General features: G+C 42.8%; 1 protein-coding gene across 1 annotated transcript in view; it reads right to left on the bottom strand.

Annotated features, from left to right (window-relative positions):
• The window catches only part of LAMB4 (laminin subunit beta 4), a 104,058-nt gene that overhangs the window by 89,761 nt on the left and 2,211 nt on the right, over positions 1–12,086 (bottom strand). Inside the window, exon 2 of the mRNA XM_067468481.1 lies at positions 8,348–8,508. Within this exon, the coding sequence (XP_067324582.1) occupies positions 8,348–8,508 (161 nt within the window). The remainder of the gene's footprint in view (positions 1–8,347; positions 8,509–12,086) is intronic.

Here is a 12,086-nt window from a genome sequence, read left to right as displayed (position 1 = left end):
TTTGAGGAACCAAAATATGTATTGGTCAATGGAATATCTTTCCAACTTACTCCTAAACGGTTCGGGTCCTGCTTATCTTTGTTACCATAGCTCCATGTATGAACCGGTGTGAGCACTAAGATGTGCCAGGGAGGCCCTTCTCTCGCTCCCACCTCCGTCGCAAGCACGGTTGGTGGGGACGAGAGAGAGAGCCTTCTTGGTGGTGGCCCTCCCAGCTCTGGAACTCTTTCCCCAGGGAGATTTATTATTTATTTATTTATTTATGCATTTACTTCACTTGGATACCGCTATTCTCAGCCCTTAGGCGACTCATAGCAGTTAACAACAATAATAGCAAAAATTCAATGCAGCATAACAAGGTATTTAAAAACAATTAACACAATAGCAGACTAAGCAATTAAACAACAATAAACATTCATTCATTGGCGTCTCATACCTAGAATCATGATCCAAACTCGTCATCCGTAGTTCCATTTCCTAAAATTCATTGCACTGCCTATTCAAACGCCTGTTCAAATAACCAGGTTTTCACTTTTCTCCGAAATACCATCAATGAGGGAGCCGATCTAATGTCCGTGGGAAGGGCATTCCACAGCCGAGGGGCCACCACCGAGAAGGCCCTGTCTCTCGTCCCCGCCAGCCATGCCTGTGTTGCAGGCGGGATCGAGAGCAGGGCCTCCCCGGAAGATCTCAAAGTCCTAGTGGGTTCGTAGGCGGAGATGCGATCGGATAGGTAACTTTAGATTAGATTAGATTAGCACTCACCTTGTCCACCGTTCAGAAAGATCTAAAAACTTGGATGTACCTTTGAATAATGGTTCAACTACTGATTAAGTCTGCCCAGTCCTCATCTTTTGCTAGGATCTCCAGAACTTACAATTTATGCTGCACTAGCTCTGTCCTATCTTATTAGTCACAAATCTGTCAATGCCCACTTTTCTTGTCCATTGGTTGTGTGTTGTTTGGTTGTGTTTTATGATGTCTTATTTATTTATTTACTATATTTGTATATCGCTTTTCTCAGCCCTTGGGTGACTCAAAGCGGTTAACAATAGCAAAATTCAATGCTCACAATAACATAAAACAGTTAAAAACAATTAAAACAGTAGCATATTAAAACAATCCATTCTACATCAATAAACATCTCGTTGGCATCTCATAATTAGAATCAGGATCCAGTTTCATCATCCAATTGTTCCATATTCCTATATTATTTACACTGCCTAGTCAAATGCTTGCTCAAACAACCAGGTCTTCACTTTCCTCTGGAAAGATAACAAGGAGGGGGGTGATCTAATATCGGTAGGAAGGGTGTTCCACAGCTGAGGGGCCACTACTGAGAAGGCCCTGTCTCTCGTCCCCGCCAGACATACTTGTGACACAGGCGGGACCGAGAGCAGGGCCTCCCCAGAGGATCTTAATTTCCTAATGGGTTCATAGGAGGGGATGCGTTCGGACAGGTAAGTTGGGCCAGAACCGTTTAGGGCTTTATAGGCTAGAGCCAGCACTTTGAATTGTGCCCAGTAGCAAACTGGCAGCTAGCGGAGCTGGCACAACAGACGGGTTGTATGCTCCCTGAGTGCCGCTCCTGTTAGTAACCTGGCTGCCAACCGTTGGACCATTTGAAGCTTTTGGACCGTCTTCGAAGGCAACCCCACGTAGAGAGCATTGCAGTAGTCTATACGGGATGTAACCAGAGCGTGGACTACCGTGGCCAAGTCAGACTTCCCAAGATACAGGTGCAGCTGGTGCACAAACTTAGATTTTATTGGTTTTATTGTTTTAATAAAGTTGATTATTATATGTTTCTTTTTTTCTAATATATATATTTATTTTTTCATATTATATACAATCTAACAGTAAATAAACATCAAAAACTTCTTTGATCATATTTCTTATCATTATTTTTAAATTTCTATTACAACTTGTGCTACATATAACATTATCACACACCTTTTATCCAGTTATACATATTGTATTTCTTTATAATTATTATTATACCATTTTCCCCCTCTTCCCCTTCCCCTTAGTTTGTGCCCCTTTCACCAGGACCAACCAACTCATGTTGTTTCGCCATTCCAAAATATCATTGTTTCTCTTGCTGGCTTATACCCCTTTCCCTCATTAAACACATACTCGATAAATTTTCCCCATATTTTCCAAAAGTCTGTTTGTTTACATATTCCCCTTTTAATTTTAATATTGCAAGTTAGCTTATCATTAATCGCTATATTCCAAATTTCCCTATACCATTCTTCTAATTGAATTTCTTTTTTTTCTTCCAATTTTTTGCTATTAACAATTTAGCTGCTGTTATCAAGTTAGAAACCAATTCTTTCTCCTCTTGTACAGGAATTATATTATCATGTATAAGTAATAAAGCTAATTTTGGTGTAATCTCAGTCTCTATTTTTATTATTGCTCTTATTTCTTTGAATATGCTTTCCCAAAATTTTTGTATAATGTAACATGACCACCACATATGAAGATACGTCCCTATTTCCTGGGGACAATGTTTCTAGTTGTGCTACTTTGCAACCTTGTTTATATTGGGCTTGGTCCCCATGTATGCCACCCCGAGTCCCTTTGGGGAGATGGAGGTGGGATATAAAAATAAAGTTATTATTACACCTATAACCAGAAATATTTTTCCAGGCTGAGACTTATATTAGAAGAAGTTATACAACCAAATAAAAAACTGTACTGTGTAAATGTTTAAAAAGCAAGCCAGATAAATAGAAAAGGTAAACAGAAAAGAAGAGCAAGCAACTAGAAGAAAGGCGAGAAGAGGAGACTGTGTGTACCAGGTTACTACGTTGAAGTACATTTTGCAAACAGAGTTCAATTACATTGGAGAACCAGTAGTCCCTTTGACTCCTGATCATATCATCTTGAAAAATTAAGCCTTTCACTGTTCCTAGTTCAAATGGAAAGAGAAAGTTAAAAGAACAACATGTTCTTGCATCCCTTTTTTCCTGCAAGAGCGAAAAGTTTAAAGTGGTGACAAATAATGAAGTGCAGGACTGAGCTAGAAAGCCACTTGCCTTAACGGCAGGAACAAAAATTGTGTTACATTGTGTAATTGCATGATTATGACCCATCATGTTTGCACAACTAGGCTTTGTGAGCATAGTAACACTTAGTGCACTGGAAACAAAAATCCATACTAAGACTACGGTATACCTAACATATGCATGATGTCTAATCCTAACCACTACCGGGATTGTGGCGCAGCTGGCTGAGTGTCAGCTGCATTAAGATCACTCTGACCAAAAAGGTCATGAGTTCGAAGCCAGCCCGGGTTGGAGTGGGTTTCCAACCAATTGTGCGTAGCCTGTTGTCGACCTTTGCAACCTGAAAGACAGTTGCATCTGTGAAGTAGGAAAATAAGGTACCACCTTAAAATGTGGGGAGGCTAAATTAACTGATTTATGAGGCCATAAAGAAGACTCCAGCAAAGCATTCCAGCAGGGAAGCATGCGGGAAATGCGGAAGTGCTTCATCAGCATCACAGATGGACGATGAAAGTGACAGCTCCCCTGGCGGCCAGAAAAAGTTAAATAGCCTCTGTGTATGTCTGTATATGTTTGTATGTCAAAAATTGGCATTGAATGTTTGCTATATATGTGTACACTGTAATCCGTCCTGAGTCCCCTGTGGGGTGAGGAGGGCGGAATATAAAAGCTGCAAATAAATAAATAAATAAATAGATATTTCACACAATTTTGTTTTCTGTGATGATTATATGACTAACAAAAGCGAGATAAGCAGCTGTGCAGGGTGGAGCCCCTTGACCTTAAGGAGCGCAGCGGCGTGTGTAACCTAGTGCCATCTCCTTCTGAGCTGAAGGTTATATTTTCAATGGCTTTTTCTGAGAAGCATGTGGAGACATGTGGAGACAAAGATTACCAGCTCACATTTATTCTTGAAATTTACAAATCCTTCCACTAAGGTTTCGTTTCCTTTTGCTTTTCTTAAAAAAAAACTAAGAAATGCCAAACAAAGATCATTTCAGTTTCCAGTACATTGATTGAGAAGCAACTTCTATGCGATGCATAGATTACTCCTAAACACTGATGAGAATGGGACTGCCTTTACTTGCAGATCATTCTATATGTGTTGGAGCCCCCGGTGGCACAGTGGGTTAAACCCCTGTGCCAGCAGGACAGGGGAGAGCGCGGATGAGCTCCCTCTGTCGGCTCCAGCTCCTCATGCGGGGACATGAGAGAAGCCTCCCACAAGGATGATAAAACATCAAAACATCTGGGCGTCCCCTGGGCAACATCAATTCTTTCACACCAGAAGTGACTTGCAGTTTCTCAAGTCGCTCCTGACATGACAAAATAAATAAATAAATAAATCTAAATGTTTCGTCAAAGGCTTTCATGGCAAGAATCACTGGGTTGCTGTGAGTTTTCTGGGCTGTGTGGCCATGTTCCAGAAGCATTCTCTCCTGACGTTTCTCCCACATCTTTGGCAAGCATCCTAAGAAGTTGTGAAGTCAGAATATTGAATATTCTGTTGAATATTGGAGAGGTTGGGGGGGATTCATTTTGTCATTTGGGAGTTGCAGTTGACAGGATTTATAGTTCACCAATAATAAAAGAGCATTCTGAACTCCACTAACAATGAAATTGAACCAAACTTGGCATACAGAACTCCCATGGCCAACAGAAAATACTGGAAGGGTTTGGTACAGGCCTGTAGTCAGGATTTCGATTCGGGGGGGGGGGGGCTGAGTTTGTTTCGGGGGGGGGGGGCTGAATCTGAGTGAAAGAGGGTCTACGCTAGCAAACCTTTTGTATCATTACCCCAATACCCCCATGCATATGGGATATATTGAGTATGGTGATCAGATCATGATATGAATAAACATAACAGTTTAAATAATGCACCAGTAAAGCCTTTTCATGAACCATCATGATAATTTCGGGGGTGTGAAGCCCCTCAAGCCCCCCCCCCCCCCCGGCTACATGCCTGGTTTGGTGGGCATTGACCTTGAGTTTTTGGAGTTGTGGTTCACCTAGATCCAGAGAGCACTGTAATAATAATAATAATCATCATCATCATCATCATCTTTATTTATACCCCGCCACCATCTCCCCAAGGGACTCGGAGCAGCTTATATGAGGCCAAGCCCAACAACACATCAAAACAACAAGCAATAATAAAACAACAAGCAATAAACAAAATAAACAATACAATTAATATAACTCACAGGTAGGCAATAACACACAAGAATTTAAAAACCTATGGCTGGGCCAGATGTAATAATTAAAAGAGTGTTCTGAACCCCACCAACAATAGAATTGGGCCAAACTTCCAACACAGAACCGCCATGACCAACAGAAAATACTATGTTTTCTGACGGTTTTGGTGACCCCTCTGATACCCCCCTCGACACCACCCCAGGGGTCCCAGCCCCCAGGTTGAGAAACGCTTTTCTGGAACATGGCCATACAGCCCGGAACACTCACAGCAACCAAGCAATTCTATATGTGCTGGTCATATGCCTCTGAGCAAGATGAGCAGGACTTTTCAATAAAACATGGAAATAAATTAATTATTTATTCATTTATTTACCGTATTTATATACTACGTTTCTCAGCCCAAAGGCAACTCAAGGCGGTTGAGATATGTTGCCTTAAATAGCACTAGTCTAGGAATATGAATATGTCCTGCCAAGTTCACAATACTCTCTGCCAGGACGGAGCCAAGACATTTTGCCGCCTCAAGCAATGGACAAGATGGTATCTCTACCCCCTGTCAAAATGCAGGTGTTTGCAATCTTATTTCAGTATTGGCAATGGAAGAAAGATGACACACCAGAGGCCTTGGGTTACTTTGAGTGGCTTAGGACAGGCTGTGTGGAATAATTCATTCTCTCCTTTTATTCAGAGAGAATAAATAAAGAATTTGGGGTCAGATGTCACTGCTGTTGTAGCTTCACTCTGTCAAATGACAGGGCCAGTCTTCCTCCCTACATATGAACAGGAGGCCAATTTAAAACAGAAGATATAAATGATGAATTGGATTGATGTTTTGAACACATGCTGCAGCATGCACATGCATTTGCTTTGGTCTCCTACTGATTTGTGGCCACCCAATGAATTTCAGAGGTGGCTACCCTATGGACTTGTGGCCAACCTATTTTTGCGAGGAAGGTGTTCTGGTACAGCTGTACCAGGAGCTCCAATTTTGTTTGCTTTGCATTGAATGTTTGTTTGTAGTCCTAAGTTTCAGGGACTCTGCAGATAGGTGGCTTCTTTTGGCTGCAGTCATAGGGCAGGCCATCTGTCCATCATCGTTAAGTTTTGGTCCTGCCCCTTGCTCAGGGCAATTGGGAAGGGAAGTGAGCCATTTTGTTAGTTAGTCTCAGCCAGGAAAGCTATGTACAGGATGTGTGTAAAATTCCCCTATACAAAAGTTTCAACCTTTAAGAACTCTAGGGAAGCATTTCCACAGCTTTAAGAATTTCCAGGAAAACAGCCCTAAAGACTAAAGAACTCCAGCTGGAGAACATCCACCCCCTTGCTGGTACGTCCACTCAGCATTTGAGAAGCAGTTCGGCCTGGTAGCGGAGCCCACATCAGTGAGGGTTGGATTTCAGTCAGCCTGGGAGAAGTTAAAAAGGGGGATATTCCTTTGAAGAAAAAATTATTCGAGTCAGTTGCCTGTCCTTCGTGGCAAGATTAGGAATTCACCAGTTCCCTAAAAGCTTGGAATCATTTGCTTAACTTTACTGAAGACAAGAGAAGTCTCTGTTTGATTGTTCATTAATAAAAGACTTTGTTGTACTTCTCAAGCCATCTGAAGACTCTTTGTGGTGGAAACCTCTGAGAACTACTCCTTGGGCCCCTGGCTCCCCGCTGGGCAAAGGTTACACATCCTGTTTTTAAAGTCAATTAATTACAGGCCCAGCGTGCGACAGAATAGAAGGAATTGACAAAACTATCTCTGAGTATTTCTTCCTGTTAACTTATGGCCACCCTATGAATTTCATAGTGTGGCCATAAGTCGACAGGAAGAAATACTCAGAGATTGTTTTGTCAGTTCCTTCCTCTGAAATATAGACCACAGCACTTCGTATTTGTTGGTGGTTTCACAGTCAAGTGGCCACGGTGGTCCATGCTCTTGTTACATCTAGGATAGAAGAAGAAGGAGAAGAAGAAGAAGGAGAAGAAGAAGAAGGAGAAGAAGGAGAACTTTATTTTTCTACCCTGCCTCCATCTCCCTGAAGGGACTCGGGGCGGCTTACATGGGGCCCAAGCCCAAGGCAGAATACAATTAAAAACAAAGCAAAAACAATTAAGACAGCATAAAACAACGTAAAACAACATAACAATAATAGCTAGCAACAACACTAACAGCAGACTAATTTTGGAGGGGGAGAGGAAGAACCACTACATGAACTAGTTAAAGGATAAGTGGTTTAGTAAGGTGGATAACAATGTATAAAGGCATAGACTACTGCAACACACTCTAGGTGGGGTTGCCTTTGAAGACTGCTCGGAAGCTTCAAATAGTCCAATGAGAGGCAGCCAGGTTAATAACTGGGGCGGCATACAGGGAGCATACAACTCCCATGTTACGTCAGCTCCACTGGCTGCCAGTTTGCTACCAGGCACAATTCAAAGTGCTGGCTTTGGCCTATAAAGCCATAAATGGTCCCGGCCCAAATTACCTGTCCGAACGCATCTCCCCCTATGAACCATCACGGAGATTAAGATCCTCCGGGGAGGCCCTGCTTTCTGTCCCACCATTGGTGGCGACGAGAGACAGGGCCTTCTCGGTGATTGCTCCCTGGCTATGGAACTCCCTTCCTGGTGAGATCAGGTTGCACCCCCCTCTCCCGTCCTTTAGAAGGACGGTAAAAACTTGGCTGTGGGACCAAGCTTTCAGGACAGGGCAATAAAGCGGCAATAGGAAAGATGACCAGGCCAATTAGATTTGACGCAGATGATTACGATGGTTTTAAATGGTGTATTTTAATATTTTGATACATTTTTTAATGTTTGTGTATTGTATGTGAATTACAATACAATACAATAAGCCTTTATTGGCATATACAGTGTATTGTATTGTATTGTATGTGAATTTGTGTCCCGGCATTGAATGCTTGCCGTGTATATGCTGTGCTCCGCCCTGAGTCCCCTTTGGGGTGAGAAGGGCAGAATATAAATGTTTCAAATAAATAAATAAATAAATAATACTAAACAGAACGGATCCTACTACGCATCCAAGATCAGATGGGACCTGGTGCCTTTAGGATATTTAGAACCTTAGATTCTATAGTACTATTTCCAATTTAAATATAAGCTGGAATTATAAATGTAAACAATGTGACCTCAAGGTAGCCGATAATGCAGTATTTCTGTGGGCCGGTGAGACCACACGTCGATGAAGCTGTTAGTTGTTCGCTACGACCCACAAGCAAGTCCCCGATAGATGGGTAACAGGATCCATTTTCACAGCTTTTCTGGCTGTACAGGAAGTCTAGCAGTAGCACTGTCCACAAAACAAAGGTGAAATGCAACTTGTTATAAGGGCAATAGGATAGCAGTCAAGAAAAACTTAAGTGACACGAGTCTGCACTTAGCCTTGTATCACTCAAAACATTTACAATTCTTGTTTATGAAAGCCACATCTAATGATTCAGAGACTTGGGTGCTTCCACATAGTTCTGAAACTTTAAAAAATCTCTTTAATGATTTTGCTAATAATAAATCAGATAGCAGACTAGTCTCCCTGGTTTTGAAACTCACAGAGGTCATGGCAGGCTGACAATATACAGGCAGTCCTCAACTTACAAACATCCAACTTACAAATGACTACACACAACTACAACACATTTTGACATTATATCCACTCAAAAACCAGCAATTCAAAAATCAGCCAAAGACTGTAGAAGACCAAAGAAAGGAAAATAGCATAACTATAGGCAATCATTTAAACGTTGACTCAACTAGGCTTTGCCTCTCCCCAAGTGCTATCCACCAGCTGCTCTATCAGCCTATTGAATGCCAAAATACTATGACATTGAGCTATGTGCTTCCTTCAGATATTTTTCTTCTTTGTTTCCTTTTTTCTTATGCATTTCAATTTTCTGATGACAGACTTCCTTGATTTTTTTTATAGATAAAGAAAATGCCTTGAAAGCAGTTCCAGCTGCAGAGTGGTATCATAAATGGTAGAACTAATTATACAACTAAATCCTGTATAGCAAGGGAGATGGTCATAAAAATTTCCATCAAGGAAGTGGGTGATGAGAAGATACTTCACCATTAATCCAACCAGTAACATCCTCTGTTCATAAATCCTCTGCCTCCAATTTAAGAAATTTGATAATTTAATTAATTTAATTTAAAGCATTTATATTCCGCCCTTCTCACCCCGAAGGGGACTCAGGGCAGAGCACAACATATAAACGGCAAACATTCAATGCCGAAACATACTAGACCATACACATACAAAAGCATTAAAATCTCTTATCTTGACGTTAAAATCCTCTAGTTAAAACTCTCAACAACCATATCGAATTTGGTTGGCATACTAAGGGTTCCTATCGCTGCCTCATTGCACAGTCCCAAAGGCTCGGTCCCACAGCCACGTTTTTATCATCCTTCTAAAGGACAAGAGGGAGGGGGCTGACCTGATCTCATTAGGAAGGGAGTTCCATAGCCGAGGGGCAATTACTGAGAAGGCCCTGTCTCTCGTCCCCGCCAAACGCGCCTGTGATGGTGGTGGGACCGAGAGCAGGGCCTCCCCAGATCTTAATCTCCAAGGTGGTTCATAGAGGGAGATGCGTTCTGACAGGTAATTTGGGTCAGGGCCATTTTGGGCTTTATAGGCCAAATCCAGCACTTTGAATCAACTCTGCTGGACCGGCTGCATTGTCCGAATGCCCAACCACCGTCTCAAAGCCAACCTTAAAATCTCTGGCATAGACACTGAGAACTGAGAAGCCCTGGCCCTTGAACGCTCCAGCTGGAGCTCAGCTGTGACCAGCAATGCTGCAGAATTTGAAGAGGCATGAATGGAGGGTGAAAGAGAGAAATGTGCCAAGAGGAAGGCGCGTCAAGCCAACCCCAACTGGGACCGCCTTCCACCTGGATACCAATGCCCTCACTGGCAACCAGTGGAGCTGATGTAACATGGGAGTTGTGTGCTACCTGTACGCCGCTCCAGTTATTATCTGGATGCCTCTCGCTGGACTATTTGAAGCTTCTGAGCATTCTTCAAAGGCAACCCCACATAGAGGGTGTTACAGTAATCTAACCTAGATGTGACGAGAACATGGACCACCGTGGCCAAGTCTGACTTCCCAAGGTACAGGTACAATTGGTGCACAAGTTTTAATTGTGCAAAAGCCCCCTTAGCCACCTCTGCAACTTGAGATTCAAGGCTCAGCAATGAGTCCAGGAGGACTCCCAAGCTGCGAACCTTTGCCTTCAAGGGGAGTGGAACCCCATACAGCACAGGCTGTAACCCTATACCCTGTTTGACCTTGCAACTGACCAGGAGGACCTCTGTCTTGTCTGGATTCAACTTCAATTTGCTCGCCCTCATCCAGACTGTCACAGCGGCCAGGCACCGGTTCAGGACTTGGACAACCTCCTTAGTATCTGGTGGGGTAGCATTACTTCCCTAGATCTAGACACTATGCTCCTATTGGCCTGCATCAATAGGAGCATAGTGTCTAGATCTAGGGAAGTAATGCTACCCCTCTATTCCACTTTGGTTAGACCACACCTGGAATACTGTGTCCAATTCTGGGCACCACAATTCAAGAGAGATATTGACAAGTTGGAATGTGTCTAGAGAAGGGCGACTAAAATGATCAAGGGTCTGGAGAACAAGCCCTATGAGGAGCGGCTTAAAAAGCTGGGCATGTTTAGCCTGAAGAAGAGAAGGCTGAGAGGAGATATGATAGCCACGTATAAATATGTGAGAGGAAGCCACAGGGAGGAGGGAGCAAGCTTGTTTTCTGCTTCCCTGGAGACTAGGAGGCGAAACAATGGCTTCAAACTACAAGAAAGGAGATTCCATCTGAACATGAGGAAGAACTTCCTGACTGTGAGAGCCATTCAGCAGTGGAACTCTCTGCCCCGGAGTGTGGTGGAGACTCCTTCTTTGGAAGCTTTTAAACAGAGGCTGGATGGCCATCTGTCAGAGGTGATTTGAATGCAATATTCCTGCTTCTTGGCAGGGGGTTGGACTGGATGGCCCATGAGGTCTCTTCCAACTCTTTGATTCTATGATTCTATGATTCTATGGTGGAAATGAGTAATAGAGTTGGACATCATCTGCGTACAGATGACATCGAACTCCAAAACTCCGGATGATCTCACCCAGCGGCTGGCACTGGAAGTTTCTCCCATATCATATCCCTCAAAGTGAATGGAAACAGATCCCAGACTATATGGGAAGAGGGATATAGAGTCTGACAGCTGGTACCATGGAGGAAATCATCACCCCTGTTTCTGTTTTATGGTTCTTGCCCCTACTGCCCTCTAGCTTGAATTTCTCTCAATGGGCACATCTACATTGTAGGTTTAATGCAGTTTGATTGCACTTTAACTGCCATAGCTCAATGCCATGGAATCCTGGGAATTGTGGTTTGGTGAGGCACCAGCATACTTTGGCAGAGAAAGCTAAAGACCTCATACAACTCCATCTCCTAAGATTCCATAGCATTGAGCCATGACAATTAAAGCAGTGTTAAAACCTGCGTTAATTCTACAGTATAGGTTCATGCTATGCAGTGGGTAGGACCATTTGGTGCTGTGCCTCAAGATCTTGAAGCAGGCTCGTGCTGTAATGCCCTGGCAATTTACTCCTGCCCTTTTGCTGGTACTCAAATAGCAATTGCAGGAACTGCTTTAGCTTCAAAGTGATGCCTAACAATGTTATGCATTTTCTTTGATAGTTTAGACTGGCTATCTTTCATCTGGTAAACTAAAAGAAGGGCGGAGAGAGAGAACAAGTTTCTCTGCCTAAATATCCATAGACAGGTATACAGACAAATCAGCATCAATCATATAGAAAACAACTCTGATGACAGTCAAGAGCTGTCCACATTTCCC

The sequence above is a fragment of the Anolis sagrei genome, chromosome 5, assembly GCF_037176765.1.
Source record: "Anolis sagrei isolate rAnoSag1 chromosome 5, rAnoSag1.mat, whole genome shotgun sequence".
Lineage (NCBI taxonomy): Eukaryota > Metazoa > Chordata > Lepidosauria > Squamata > Dactyloidae > Anolis > Anolis sagrei.
The sequence above is the reverse complement of the archived record's forward strand: the minus strand, read 5'-3'. Positions and strand labels throughout refer to the sequence as shown.